The sequence below is a fragment of the Phodopus roborovskii genome, unplaced genomic scaffold (assembly GCF_943737965.1).
Source record: "Phodopus roborovskii unplaced genomic scaffold, PHOROB, whole genome shotgun sequence".
Taxonomy (NCBI): Eukaryota; Metazoa; Chordata; class Mammalia; order Rodentia; family Cricetidae; genus Phodopus; species Phodopus roborovskii.
Genome location: NW_026126629.1, coordinates 9,841,103 through 9,855,828, shown reverse-complemented (window position 1 = coordinate 9,855,828; position 14,726 = coordinate 9,841,103). Strand labels below are relative to the sequence as shown.

General features: G+C 45.2%; 1 protein-coding gene across 2 annotated transcripts; it reads right to left on the bottom strand.

Moving 5' to 3' along the window:
* Window positions 1-426: 426 nt before the first annotated feature.
* Sftpd (surfactant protein D) lies at window positions 427-14,434 on the bottom strand. Of its 2 annotated transcripts, XM_051206826.1 has the most exons (10): window positions 14,250-14,434; window positions 13,995-14,071; window positions 12,570-12,712; window positions 9,310-9,508; window positions 5,746-5,862; window positions 5,389-5,505; window positions 5,081-5,197; window positions 4,569-4,685; window positions 3,543-3,626; window positions 427-1,655 (listed from the first exon to the last, which is right to left on the bottom strand). In XM_051206826.1, the coding sequence occupies exons 4-10, from the start codon at window positions 9,503-9,505 to the stop codon at window positions 1,279-1,281; spliced, it is 1,125 nt and encodes a 374-aa protein (XP_051062783.1). In that variant the 5' UTR covers window positions 9,506-9,508; window positions 12,570-12,712; window positions 13,995-14,071; window positions 14,250-14,434; the 3' UTR covers window positions 427-1,278. The 2 variants fall into 2 exon arrangements, with proteins under 2 accessions (XP_051062783.1, XP_051062784.1); XM_051206827.1 differs by lacking the exon at window positions 12,570-12,712 and having other exon boundaries at window positions 14,250-14,433.
* Window positions 14,435-14,726: the final 292 nt, after the last annotated feature.

Genomic DNA, 14,726 nt, shown 5'->3' with positions numbered 1-14,726 from the left:
CTCTGGTCTCTGGGACAGGAGAGTGATGGTTTCTGCCTCTAGAAGGGTATTTGTGTCATTTTTATTCATATATGTTCTACCCAGGTGTCCTTTGTATTTCTTGAATGCAGGTATAATTAAAATAAATTTTGGAAGAATGTGTCAAAATCAACCAAATACACAGAATTGTTAGCTTTGAGGTCAGGAAAAATTTGTTCATGACCCACCAACCAACTCTACCATCCCAAGTGGTCCTTGTCTGAGTCCCCTCACTTTCCACATTTGAAAGAGAAGGAGGATGAGGCTGCAAAGGTTATTCAACAGTTAACAGCACTCGTTGCTCTTGCAGAGGACCTGGGTTCAAGTCTCAGCATCCATATGGTGTCTAATAACCATTCATAATCTCCATTCTGGAGAATAAGCAGGCACATACATGGTACACATACATGCGTTCCAGTGAAACATTTATACACATAGAATAAAAATAAATTTTAAAATACATAAGTATTATTAACTGCATTATCTCTGAGGCAGAAGAGATAGACTACTCTAGAACCATCTGGCAGCATAAGGCTTAGGATCCTTTAGAGCATGGCTAGCCCCTCTGCTCCTTCCTCCCTGAGACTCCAGATGAGTTTACATTGGTACAAAGGCCTGTCTCAGCTCCACTGATAAGGCTTTTGAGGAATGATTTCCTAGGTGTAGCCATGACATCGAGTAGGGAAACAGACATTTCCTGCCTGGTCATTCTGCTGGGCTTTCAGACAGCTAGAGGTCTATAGCTTACCATTTTTTAGTTTGGGGGCATCAAAAGGACCACATATGGAATATAAAGCCAGTGATCACACCGTGGAGTGAATGAGAACAGAGAGCTAGGGCCTGTGTGTGGCCATTAGGTGGTGAAGGGGAAGAATAGAGATGTAAGGCCAGGAGCAGCCAGGATGCCAGGAACCTCAGGCAAGAGTGGAGAAAGCCCAAAGGAGAAAGTTTAAAGAGGATACCATCAGCCTCAGGACCAAGATGAAAACATTGCATTCTGTGACAGGTCATAGAGATGAACTTTCATCCCCTATAATGCTGGAGAAAACAGGGCCTCTCTTTCTCCTGAGAGGTTTTCAGCATAGGAAGGCAGCCATGCACAATACTCTGATAGATGTGCTCTGGTAACCCTGCCTTTGACCGTTTTTTTCAGAGAACCCAAGCTACACAGGTAGTCACCTTTTATTAGGGTGTTGGCAACACACAGGTCTGAGCCATACCACTGGCTCAAGCACTGTCCTGTCTCCTACCCCTAGTGGCTCAGAACTCACAGACGACAAGGCGCTGCTCTTCACAAACCTTGTCATTCCATTGGCCATTGGTGAAGATCTCCACACAGTCCTCTGCTCCACCATTGTTGTTGGGCTCCCCTGGAGCCCAATTGGAGTAGACTAGGGGCTCTCCTGTGGGGTAAGTGAACTTGCCTTCTGTGTCCATGTCAGTCATGCTCAGAAAGGCAGCCTTATTGTGAGGTGTGATCAGCTGCTCTATGGCAGTATTCTCAGCTGCAGAACGTGGGGAGGCCAGCTGACCTCCAGCCTGCCTGCACATCTCCTGGGCATCCCCAAAAGGCTTTTCAGAGCCCCCTGTCCTGAAGATCTTGTCTCCAACACTTCGGCCATCAGGGAAGAGTGCAGCTGGAAGAGGAAGAAAGGTGGGCTGAAGTGGTAGCAGTCCCTAGCTAGGGTTCTGGGGCTGTGAGTAATTTGAGTTGGAGCTGGGAACTTCCCCCAGTCAGCTTATGATGGGTTATAGGAAACCAGAGATAATGAAGCAAAGACACTCCATTTCAGAGGACTTAGTATCACAGTGTACTCTATGAGAGGAGCTATGTCTCCCTACTCACAAGCAAGTGCACTTGAGCCAAAAAGAATTGAATACAAGGCCTGAGCTGGTATAATTGTGGGGTCCTCATGCAGTCTGACACCAAAGCTCAAACACAGGCAGGGAGATGGCTCAACCGGTAAAGCATTTGCTGTGTATATATGAGTTGAATCTGCATCTTCCACACCCATCTAAAAGCTGGACACAGGGGTACAAATATGGAAGCCCAGCACTGGAAGTGGAGACAGATGGATCCTAAGGTGGGATGGATAGCCTCACTGTCCAGTCAACTTTATAAAAACAGTAAGGACCAGGTTTACTGAGAGATCTGCTCTCAAAAAAGACAAGGTGGAGGACTGGTAAGTTGGCTCAAGGGTAGAGATGTTTGCCTCTTCCTGCATAGCCTGGTAGCATGAGTTGAATCTCTGGAACCTACTTAAAGTAGGAGGAGAGAATTGCCTTCACAAAGTTGTCCTCTGACTTCCACATGAGCACCATGGTACACTTGGCCACATAAGTCATGCACATACACACATAACAAAATTAAAACTCAATAAAGTGGTAAAGGACACCTGACATCAACCTTTAGCTTACACAGGAAAGGAAGGAGGGAGGGAATGAGGGAGAGAGAGAGAGAGAGAGAGAGAGAGAGAGAGAGAGAGAGAGAGAGAGAGAGAGAGAGAGAGAGAGATATGCCTTCAAAAGGAAACTCCAACTTTTCTTGTTTGACCCATGATATGTCAGTTGCTGTGTACAACTGAAACAACTTTTTCTATGGAAATTACTTTTGAGTGTACAAGTGTACAGAAGATACAAGTGGTCAGTCAGGGTCTTTGCTGTGTGCTGGGGTTAGGAAACAGTCAAGGAAAGAGTGGGGCATCTGAGAGTTGGGTCACGTCCCAGGTTGGCCTCCGCCTCCTAGACCTGGAAGTGCCGGAGAGATGGAGAGAAGTGCTTCTGAGAGGTGCATGTGTTCAGGGAAACTGGGAGTAGGGTTAATGGTGAAACCCAAAAGGGAACAAACCAGCTATTAAGACCCAAGCAATGACTATCTGTGGCAAAACAAACTCACTTCCCTGACTCTGAAGTGATGGGTTATGTAACAACACCTGCGTAGCATGTCACACCTCTTTCATTCAATGCACTCCAGTCTCTGTGGTTTTATACTTATGCATGGAAGTCTACAAAAGATACTAGTCTCTTAGGTCTCTGGAGAGGGATTGTACCCTGGAGAGGCCCTACAACGTGAGGCTGCTTAGAGATCAAGCTGCATCTTGACTCACTGCTCTTCTCCTCTGAGTATCTTTAAAACGACCTCGGGGAAAATTCTCCATGGGTTCACGATGGTCCTAGGGCAGCTCCAAACAGGTAGTGCAGGACTCATGTGCTGTCACAGGCTTTATGATCCTGGGTGAGCTTGCATGTATTACATGAATACTCCCACTCACTCATCCAAACCACATAGAAGGACCCAATATCTGTCCTGAAGTTTGTGCCAGTCTATGTGTGCTTATATCACACACGTATTCATGTATGTTGATGGATGCACAATGTGTTGCTCCAGTCACAAGTCTAGCCCTAAACCTAGTTCCTCCTCATTCCCATCCTAGACTCAGCAAACTTCAGCCAAATGAGGAACCCTAGCTCAACAAGGTCCAGAACTCATCACTGCCAGATTTAGTTTGGATTCAGGAACTCACCTTTTTTATAGCGAGAGAAGGTAGCTTCTAGATGCTGTAGTTGTCCTTTTAAGGCCTCTACCTGCTGCTTCAGTGCAGCGCTGTCTATGTAGGAGGGAAAGAAGAGAAATGGCTATGTAAAGATTACACTGCAAGCCTCACTATAACCTGCCTGGGCCCCAGGATAAAAGGGGAAGGGTCAAGGTGGGGAGCTTGCTAACTCCCATCAAGCTCTACATATGTAGGCCTAGCTTTCTTTCTCCTTTCTTTTTTCAAAGAATTATTGTGTGGGTGGAAGTGGTGGTGGTGGTTGTATGTATGTGGTGTGTGTGGTATACATGTGTGTTACATGTGTATGTATATGTGATCCAAGATTGATATTAGGTGTCTTCCTCCACCGCCTTCCACCTTCCACTTTCCACCTTATATATTGAGGTAGAGTCTCTCACTTGAGCCCCCTGTTGATTATTTGGCTAGCCTAGCTAGCCAATTTGCTCCAGGGATGCCGTCTCTGTACTTGCAGGGCTGAGGTTACTGGCAGACTGCCATGGTTACCCACCATTTGGGGATATGAATTCTGGAACTCATGTCTGTGTGGCAAACATTTCACCCACTGACCCATCTCCCCAGTGTGTATTTGTCTGTTTGTTTTCAAGACAGGGTCTAATGTAGTCTGGGCTGGCATTCAACTCAGTGATCCTCCTGTCATAGCCTTTCAAGTACTAGGATGACAAGTATGATCCATGACACCCAGCATCTGTTCAGGTATTTCTTATGGTCTCTAAATAAGCCCCAGAATTTCAACCAAGTCTGAACAAGATGGCAGACAAACCAGATGACAGACATCCCCATCCTTAGAGGAAGAATAGAAATATACATTCCTTGTATAATTCTTACCCACTGGGTTGTTAGATGCACAGGCTAACCTATAAACCAGGAACACAGGTGTTGTTACCTCTTTTCCCAAATGACTTAGTTAAGCCAGAACTGCCCCCCTACCTATCTGCATCCCAGTGAGAGTCCCAGCACCTGAAACTTCTGCCTTACCTGGAAGCCCACTTTCACCTTTAGCTCCTTTGTCTCCAGGAGTACCTCTGTCCCCCTTGAGTCCTGGGGGCCCTCTGGAACCTGGAGCTCCCTGTGGACCCACAGCTCCAGCAGGCCCTGGAATGCAAAAAGAACTGGCTATGCTCTGTGCCCATTTTCCAGCATTTTTACCTCATTGGACATAGTCTATCCTAACCCCAGCTAAGTACCTTCTTCACATATAGACTCATGCTCAGACACATGCTGGCTCTGTGCATGGCTCCTTATCACTTGGCAAACAACTTTGTCTGTATATAACTTCCCTGCAAAGAGACTCCATATTGCTTAAAACAGCCCTCTCCCTGTGGACGAGCAATCCCAGAGGTTTGCATTCACCCTCCTTGGAAGCAGTCTGCCCCCACAGCCTAGCTTTGAGTTAATGGGTGAGTTGAAGAAGGGATATAGGCCTTGGCAGCTCTCAGGGGGCACTGTGGAACTCCATCTAACCCCCCATAGATTGATTCATCATTTACCTGCTGCCCCAGCATTCCCAGGGGCTCCTCGCTCACCAGGGGCACCTCTTTCTCCCTTGGGACCTGCAGGACCTTTTGCCCCTGCAGATCCCTGCATGCCTGGAGCACCTACTTCTCCTGAGAAAGGAACAAACAGGGAGAAATACTGTCAGCGTGGTGAGGTGTGAGACAGGTATGCATGCCAAAGTCTTCACAGTGTTACTATCCTTGGTTTCTCCTGGCAGTCTGACCATGCCACAGATCCTACCAAAGGCCTCCACTGTCGTTCCTCCTTTCTCCCTCCCAGATTAGTCACACCCTTCACCTACCTTTCGGCCCAGCCTCTCCTTTCGGACCTGGTTTGCCTTGAGGTCCTATGTTCCCTTGCTTGCCAGAGGGGCCTTCTTTCCCGGCTAGACCAGGCGCACCTGGAAGTCCCGGAGGTCCTGGCAGAAAAGGATCAGCCCATTCAGCCACACCAATCTTCTTTGGTAGTGGGAGTGTACAAGGCGATTGTCAAAGCAGAGGTCGAAGAGGCAGTAGTCCAATCTGAAACAACCCAGTGCGTCCTTCAGAGCATCCTTCTTCCCCCTTCCTGAGACAGGTTCTGTGCCTGCCACTTACATACCCTAATGATAGAAGCAGCAGCTGGAGGCACCAGCTGAATCCCATGACCCATTGCTCACCAACTGGTCCAGAGTCTCCCTTTGGTCCAGGTTCTCCAGCAGAGCCATTGTTCCCTTTGGGCCCAACTGGACCTGCAGGACCAGGCATCCCTGGGAGCCCCACAGGTCCTGGCAAACCTATAGAAACAAAAGAAACGGATCCAAAATAAGTCCTCAGCTCAGGGGGGATCAATGTCTACTGGATGAAGTCCCTGGCATTTCTTCATGGTTCTTCAGAATATGGGCAGCCTAAAGTCACACATACTGGTCCCGTGGTGACCCACAAAATCAGTGTCCCCACTTAGAGGAAATAGATGTCCTTGGCTTGGAGGTGAGTTCAAGCCAAGAGCTTCCTTCCGTGCAGTGCTCTTTCCCCTGCCCCAGGGCCACCATGTCAGCAGAAGGCAATCTGTCAGCATTAATTGATTGATTAGCGACTACAGGACAAGTGTGAAGATGTATATGTACACAAGTATATGTACATGTATATAGCTGTGTGTGCATATTAGAGTGAGTGTATTGGCAGTGTACATCAGGAGAGCCAACTATTTTTTTAAATCAGAAATTGCATTGCATAGATACTAACTTGCTTATTGTTATTTATCTACTTGATCATTGTTTATTTGTGAAGAGCCCTAGAAGCACAAGGAGTGAAATCTTAAAGAATGTAGCAGACTGAAGAGCCTCTGTGCAACAGATGAGATACCCAGCAGAGAGAAGAGACAACCTACCGGGTGGCAGAAACCATGAGTCAAACATTCATGTAACAAAACTTTAATATCCAGAATATCTAAGGAATTAAAAAAACAGCAATAAAAAGCAAATGATCTAATTTAAAAATGAGCAGATTATCTGAAGAGACTGGTCAGGAGAAGAAATAGAAAGTTAGAAAGTACTTGAAAAAAAATCTCAATTTCAGTAGCCATCAAAGAAATGCAAACAAAACTATGAAATTGCATTTTCCCCAGTTAGAATGGCTATAACTGAACCAAACAAAACAAAATAAACCAGGGATTGTGGCACATGCATTTAACCCCAGCACTCAGGAAGAAGATCTCGGATGCTAGCCTGGTCTACATGGCAAGTTCCACGTCAGCCAGGGCTACAGTGAGAAACTGTCTCAAAATCTCAAAACCCCATATGTGTGTGTGTGTGTGTTTATGTAAATGTGTGTGCATGTGTGTGTATTACACACAGAGATAACAAATGGTAGCAATGATATGGAGAAAAGGGAAGCTTTATGTAGGGAAATAAATTAGTATGCTGCTATGGAAAATAGTGTTAGGCTTTCTAAAAAAAAAAAATAGCTAGAGCTATAATTACCATATGATCCTACTATGCCTCAGAATACATCCAATTGAAATGCAATGAACAAACTAAAAAGATGCCTGCACACTCATGTTTAGTGAAGCATCATTCACCGTAGCTGAGACATGCCAATAGCCTAGATGCCTACTAATGGATGAATGGGTAATGTGGCATATATCCACAGTGAGATATTATCCAGGCATAGAGAAGAATAAAATCTTATTATTTTTAGAAAAATAGGTGGATGTGAAGTAATCATATTAAGTGAAAGCCAGACATAGAAAGAGAAATGTCCCATGTTCTGTTTTATGTGGATTCTAAAACATACATGAGTCATAATGTAAAATAGTGATTAGTCAGAACAATTGGGAAGGAGGGGAATTGACAAAAGTTTGACCACTTTGCACTGTTGCATGTGTGGTCTTCAAACTATGGGACAAGGGCAACTGTTGAGGATGAGGAAGTGGGATATGTTTCTCTCCTCACAGAGCACTGCCCAGCACACTGAGTCCTCAGAAGAGGCAGGACTAGATGGGGTTTAGAGACTAAATTCTATGTAGATTATTTTGGACAGAAAAGAGAGGAAATCTCATGTTTGAAACTGTTCTATGACAAGAGAGTCCTTCCAAGGGCAAGAACTACTGTTGGGATAGGGTGTCTGTGAATTTTCTAGAAGATTGTGGCTTTTACAATTCTTCCCATGGATGAAGCATAGAAGCTTACTTGGCTGAGCCACATCACATATGTACCCGACTGAGGCAGACATACTAAGATTCAGGCTAAGCATCTCTTAGCCTGAAGTCTTACCACAGCGGCCCCAGATCTATTCCTTGCCTCCTACATCACCTCCTCAAGGTTGTCTCTTCTTAAACCTCAACTGATCTTTTTAACCTATGCTGGGGCCAACAGATTTCAAAATCTGGCAAATACATTAGTCATCAAAAGTGACTAGAATGGAGGAACCAGAAAAAAGAAAAGAAAAAGAAAAAGCCATTCCCCCACTTAAGCCCTTCTTCTGCTCAAGACCCAACCAAAGACCAGGAAAAATACAGGGGTAAGGCCAGTTCTAGAGCCACTGGGGAAAGGACCACCCAACCCTCAATCCACAGGTCCCTTGGAATCAAGAGAGCCACAGGGATCTCTGAGAGAGCAAGCTGCTACACTGAGTTCCTTTCCTTTTGTGTTTTTCTCCAAGATGGCTCTCAAGCCCCATTCCATTCACACAGGGAGCCACTTTGCATCTTCCCTGAGACATTTTCTTGCCCTTTATCCCATGGACCCTACAGACAGATTTATCCTAAATGTTATTGTTTTCCTTCCAACTAAAATGCAAACTGGGGCCAGAAATATAGTATTTGACTCCATCAAAGCTTCAGCTCAGGGAGGTGTGTCCCTCTACTTGTGTTGCTGGTTTATTGACTTTCCCACTCTTGCCAATAAGACTCTTCAGGGTCAATATTTCCAGGGTCAGTTCTTTTGCTTATTAGTACTTCTGCTAAACCAGAAGACTACACTAAATCGGTCAGCAGAAACACTGAACTCTACCCACAAGACTCAATATAAAATAACATCTTTGGTTCTATCATTTGACAAAGATTATTTGGCAAATATTATTCTCACTGGGAGATATGCGAACTGAGACTTTGTGATACTGGGTCACAGTCACAAAGGCAGCTAACAGTTAAGATCTGTTTAGTGCAGAAGACTGTGTTCATTGAACTTTATCACCCCCCCCCCCCCATTTTACCTGTTAAAAATGTTTGGTATGCTACCTGTGGGTTTTGAAAGGATTAAAAGGATTTTCAAGTGATACCCTCCCAAGCACAGATTTGTACAAAGAAACACGAATTCCAATCTTCCATTCCTAAGAAGGCAGGTGCTGCCAATAAGATGTTTATAGGACTCTGGAGCCTCATCTTTCCCACCACATATGTGATGAATTTAAATATTAAAAATTAAGTGAAGACTTAATTTCTAACTGCTAAAACAGGGCCAGGTAGGTTAATCCCCAGTATTAATGGTTTATTCATTCTTGGAAAATGAAGAATCCAGAGATCCCAAGGAATCAGGTAAGCTGGGTGATGGGAGAAAACACAGGGTTCATCATATAAAACATGTGTTTGGCAGTTAGCATGGACACCAGGGGGAAACTCACTCCCTGGAAAGGAGAAGCTCACATCCAACCAAGTTCAACACAGTGCATCTAAGGGTTTGGGTTGGTTCACATTCTGACTTTACCCTCAACCCTCCAGAATGAGCCCCTGGTCCCATCTCTACCTGGATCACCCTTTTCACCCCTTGGACCCTCTCTCCCATCCCGTCCATCACGACCAGGCAGGCCATTCTCTGTGGGGCTACACATGACTAGGGTGCAGGTGTTGGTTACTGATCTCTGTGAGAGGCTCTTCACTTCTGCTCCATGGGTTCCCAGGGGATGCACAAGCAGGACAAGCATGGATAGGAGGTGCAGCATGGCCTGTGGAGAAGAGAAAGGGAAAAAAGGTGATGATGGTTCTAGGATGTGGTATTGACTGCTGAGTCTGGAGATGAGAAGCCTCCATTCCCATATCTTCTTTCATGATGGGAGTGCAGAGCAGTAAGACTCCAAAAGTAGTTTCTGGAGGTGAGGACAGTAGCTTATGGCCTTTGAGGGGGTGAGTTACCTGACTAGCACTCTGATAGGGATCGACAGTACTGTCTATCTCTCCTCTAATGAGAGCTGTGGCTGGGTCTAATGTTCCTCACTGATGACTGTCCTCATCCCTGGTCCTCCTTCTTTCTGTCTGTGTACTAGGACACTGGCTCAATTGAGGCCAAGTCTGAATCATCTCCCTTACTACCTGGATTACCACCAACAGCTCACAATACTGGTGCAAAATACACCTGGGGCTGAGTGCTTCTAGATGTTTGCACTGAGCTCAAGCTGGAGTGTGGCTGCTAGCTTGCCAGGCAGTTTAGCATTCTAGGACCAGGAACCTAGTTCATGAGGAAGATCACAGAAGAAACAGGCATGGTGGTGCACCCCTTTAATTCTAGCACTTGGGAGGCAGAGGCAGGTGGATCTCTGTGAATTCCAGGCCAGACTGGGCTATAGAACTAGTTACAGGATAGCCAGGGCTACACAAAGAAACCAAGTCTCAAACAAACAAAACGAAACAAACAAACAAACGAAAAAACCAAAAAAAAAAAAAAAAAAAACAAACCAACAACAATTAAGATTCACAGATATTAAGTTAACAGCTGGAGAGAGACCTAGAGATATCCAGAAGTGTACTGAAGTATCTGAGAGGGCTCCAGGAAAGCCTTTGGGTAGGGGACATTCCAGGTGGACATTCAGTATGGAAGCCGGTTTGAGGAGGAACAGAGAGAAGGTATTTAGCTGGGTATTCAGGCTCTGTCTGAGAGGGTCTTATTCCAACTAAGACTTGATCACATCGTGCAAGACTTTGGTCACTCCCTACACAGGGTGCCGGTGTCACCTTCCTCACAGTCATAAACTCCCAACACTACAAGCACTTGTCAGTAGTGCCATAGGCTGGCAACCATGCATGTCTTAACTGGCGGGGCAGTCAAGATACAAACTATAATATCTTCACTTTCAAAGAAGAAAGAGCCAGTAGTCAGCACAGTGGCTGGGAACAATGGCAAAGGGGCCTGTACAATGAAGGGGTTCACTGTAACTAGGGGTGGGGTACAAGATTGCCAAGGTTTCCTGACCAGAGAGGTACCTCTCCACCTTCTGGTGGTTATGGGCTAAAGCTTCCTTCCATTTCTTATTCACAGTTTCCTCAGGTCTCTATGGACTCCCTCGAAATGCCTTAATGAACTCACAGGCTACTTCATTACCCATCTTTTTAGCAGAGGTTCCATCATCAGTACTGAAAGACAGGCTCAAGTCAGAGCAAGGCCACTGTTACTTGGCCTGTAGCCACCCTAACTTTAGGACACCATGCTGTGCCTCCTTCGTGGGAAGAGTCAAGGCAACAGGCTTTCTGCTCTACCACCTGTTCACCTGAGCACGAAAGAAGCCTGCAGAGGTTTGAAGAGGTCCCATTTATTAATTGTTTCTCTCAGTGTCTGTGCCCCTGGAATTATGTTCAGGAAGCGGTCTCCTATACCAATTTGTTCAAGGGTACCTCCTACTTTCTCTTCTAAGAGGTTTAATGTGGCTGGATTGATGTTGAGGTCTTTGATCCATTTGGACTTGAGTTTTGTGCATGGCGACAGACATGGGAAGTTTCTGTAAGGCAAAGGACACAGTAGACAAGACCAAACAGCAGCCCACAGACTGGGAAAAGATTTTCACCAATCCTATATCCGACAAAGGGCTGATCTCCAAAATATACAAAGAACTCAAGAAACTAGTAAACAAAACACCAAATACCCTATTAAAAATGGGGTACATAACTGAAGAAAGAAATATCAATAGAGGAAATCAAAAAGGCTGAAAGACACTCAAGAAAGTGCTCAACATCCTTAGCTATCAGGAAAATGCAAATCAAAACAACTTTGAGATACCATCTTACTTCTGCCAGAATGGCTAAAATTAGAAACACCAATGATGACTCATGTTGGAGAGGATGTGAAGAAAGGGGAACACTCCTCCACTGCCGGTGGGAGTGCAAACTCCTACAGCCATTTTGGAGATCAGTATGGCGGTTCCTCAGGAAAATGGGAATTAGTTTACCAGAGGACCCGGCAATCCCCCTCTTAGGCATATACCCAAAGGATTCCCATCCATGCAACAAAGACATCTGTTCAACTATGTTCATAGCAGCACTATTTGTAATAGCAAGAACCTGGAAGCAACCTAGATGCCCCTCAATTGAAGAATGGCTAAAGAAGATGTGGCACATCTACACTACTCTGCAGAAAAAAATAATGGTATCTTGAAATTCTCAGGCAAGTGGATGGCACTTGAAGAAACCATCCTGAATGAGGTAACCCAGTCACAAAAAGAGGAACACAGTATGTACTCACTCATATATGGATTTTAGACCTAGATCAAATGATCACCAGCCTATAATTCACACCACCAGAGGAACTAGGATACAAGGTGTATTCTAAGAGATTCATATAAAGTCCCTCACAGAACTGGGAAGGGACAAGTCCCTCAGAGCTCAGGGGCAGTGGGGGGAGGCGGTGAATGGAGAGAGAAGTAGGAGAAAATGAGGGGGAGGAAAGGAAAACATGTGCGACCAGGAAGATTTAGCCTGGTTAGGAATAGAAGATAGGAAAGAGAGAGAGAACATAAAAGAGGGAGCCAATATTGGTTTGAAGATAAAATTGAACACAAAGAAAGGTCTAGAGAACTACAAGACTGCTGCCAACTAACAATTTGAGCTTCTGTGTAAAGGCTACCATAAATGCCCTTCCCGGAGAGTGAGATCAACAACTAACTTCTCCATGGAGTCCTCAACTAATGCCTGTTGGAAACAGGAGCAAACACCCATACATTAAACACTGAATTGAAGTAGAACTCAGATGCAGAGGGAGAGGACAAGACCAGGTGGCAGAAACACATAGAGACAGCTTACCTGAACAAGGAGGAGCTAATAGGCCACCAGACTGATAGGTGGGAAGCCAGTATGGGACTGACTCAGGTCCCCCTGAATATGGGTCTCAGCCAGAAGGACTGAGCAGTCTAAGGGACCTCAGACAGTGGAGCCAAGATGTATCCCTGGAGAACAAAAGGTCTTTGTGAACACATCCCCCATGGAGGGGTAAATGCCTTAATCTAGAGACAGGAGAGAAGCCCTAGTCCCTACTTCACATGACCTGTCAGACCTACATGACCCCTACTGGATGGCATTCCCCTACATATGGAATTGGGGTGGGGGGATGGGAGGGTGGTTAGAGTGCATGTGAGAGGGCAGAGAGGGCAAAGGGAGGGAAGGAGGGAGGTAGGAAGGGAGGGAGTGAGGGAGGTTGGGAAGGAGGGAGGGAGAGGGAACTGGGATCGACATGTACAATAATAAATTAAATTAAAAAAAAATGCTTTGACTCCAAAATTTAAGTTCAAGGTCAAGTTACTGGGGAAAAAGATTTCTATTTTTGTTTCCACAGAAAATGAAAAGATGTGGATTCCTTCCAAACTAATGTGGTTTGATCAAGCCGGACCGTGTGAAACAGAGTACCAGATGATCCTACATTCAAAACAGCTGGACAAAGCATCCTGACAGACTACAGCCAGGATTTCTGAATCCTCTTAGTATCCCCCATGACAGCGCCCCTTACCAGCAGGAAGTAGTTTGGAAAGAATGATGCTCAAATTCCCAAATATTGTCTATAAATGTTTGTTTTCATTTAAATGGACTTGGTTATATAAAATAAATAAATAAATAAATAAATAAATAAATAAATAAATAAGCCTGCAGAGGGCAGACCCACAGGCCTTCAAGTTGAGGCAGGCAAGTTAGCAGTGATAGTGGCTGGAGTGTGCAGAACCTCAGCCCAGAGCAGTTTGTGCTGTGCTTTCAGAGTACGAGTTCACTGAGAATAATGGTTCTTCCTGATGTTGGGTGGCAATTCAGAGACCCTGTGCAGTTAAGTTTATTTTTTAATAAAGACATGAGGCTCAGGGAGAACTCAGTTTGTCCTTGCTTCTATGAGTTTAAAATCCCAACTTAAAGGAAGTCTGGGAATTTCTTCCTCTACCAACTTTTGTAAGAAATTGGGAACCAAGACAAAATTCCACCTAAATTCTTCATACTATGTAAGTCTGAGGACACATTATACAGCATTAATCCACACTACCCTGAATCAGAAATCAAATCTTCCACTGAGCCAGGGAAGGTGGCATAGGGACAGAGGATATTTCCCCCTATGTCCTCCACCTCTACCTCCCACAACTCCTGATCCAGAACCTAGAACTCCTTTCTCAAAATGAGTGGTTTAAACAGCCCAGACAAAAGACTGTCTGCAGGAGATAGGAAAATGAAATGAGAAACAGAGACACTTACAGATTGCTTCCTCGAGGCCTCAGGAGTTCCAGGGAAATGAACCTCTGTTTGTCAGTCAGCCACTATTTATGCCTGCCCTGTAAGTAGAGCCGCCCAGCATTGGTCTTCTGAGAAAAGTAACACACACACACACACACACACACACACACACACACACACACACACACACAAAAATTTTTTTCCTGTTGACTCATTCACTCTTACCCCACCTACATTCTGGAAACCTGCCCCCGATATACCTAACACTATGCACACCTGGCACCTTAGCGATGCACTGTTGGCCCATGACCTCTGTATCCTCTGGGAGAAAGAAGGCATTCCAATTGTCTGGGTATTGGAGATGTCCAGAAACCCGAGGTCCAGAGCCCATCATGTTGCCCAATGGCCTACATTGATTGAAGAAAAAGAAAACCCTCATATTTGCATATCTCCAAAGGTAGGATCCACTGCTGTGTCTACGTCTCTTCATCTCAAAGGCATTGCCCAAATATTGAGAAAGATCTGGAAGTTGCTTGGCATAACCACGAAGGGTGGGGCAGATAAGGAGGCTGCAAGGCAGTGACCCATGGGGACTGTAGTTCAGGCAGCTGCAGCTCAGAAGCAGTGTTTTGTGTACAGCATTGGAATACAAAGAGTTCATTCATTACTTATCCTCCATGGTATGAACTTACCCTTAGCAGAAGGGAGTTTTGGTCCTTTTTCTTCTATCTTCCTAGCAAGTATTTGTCTTGT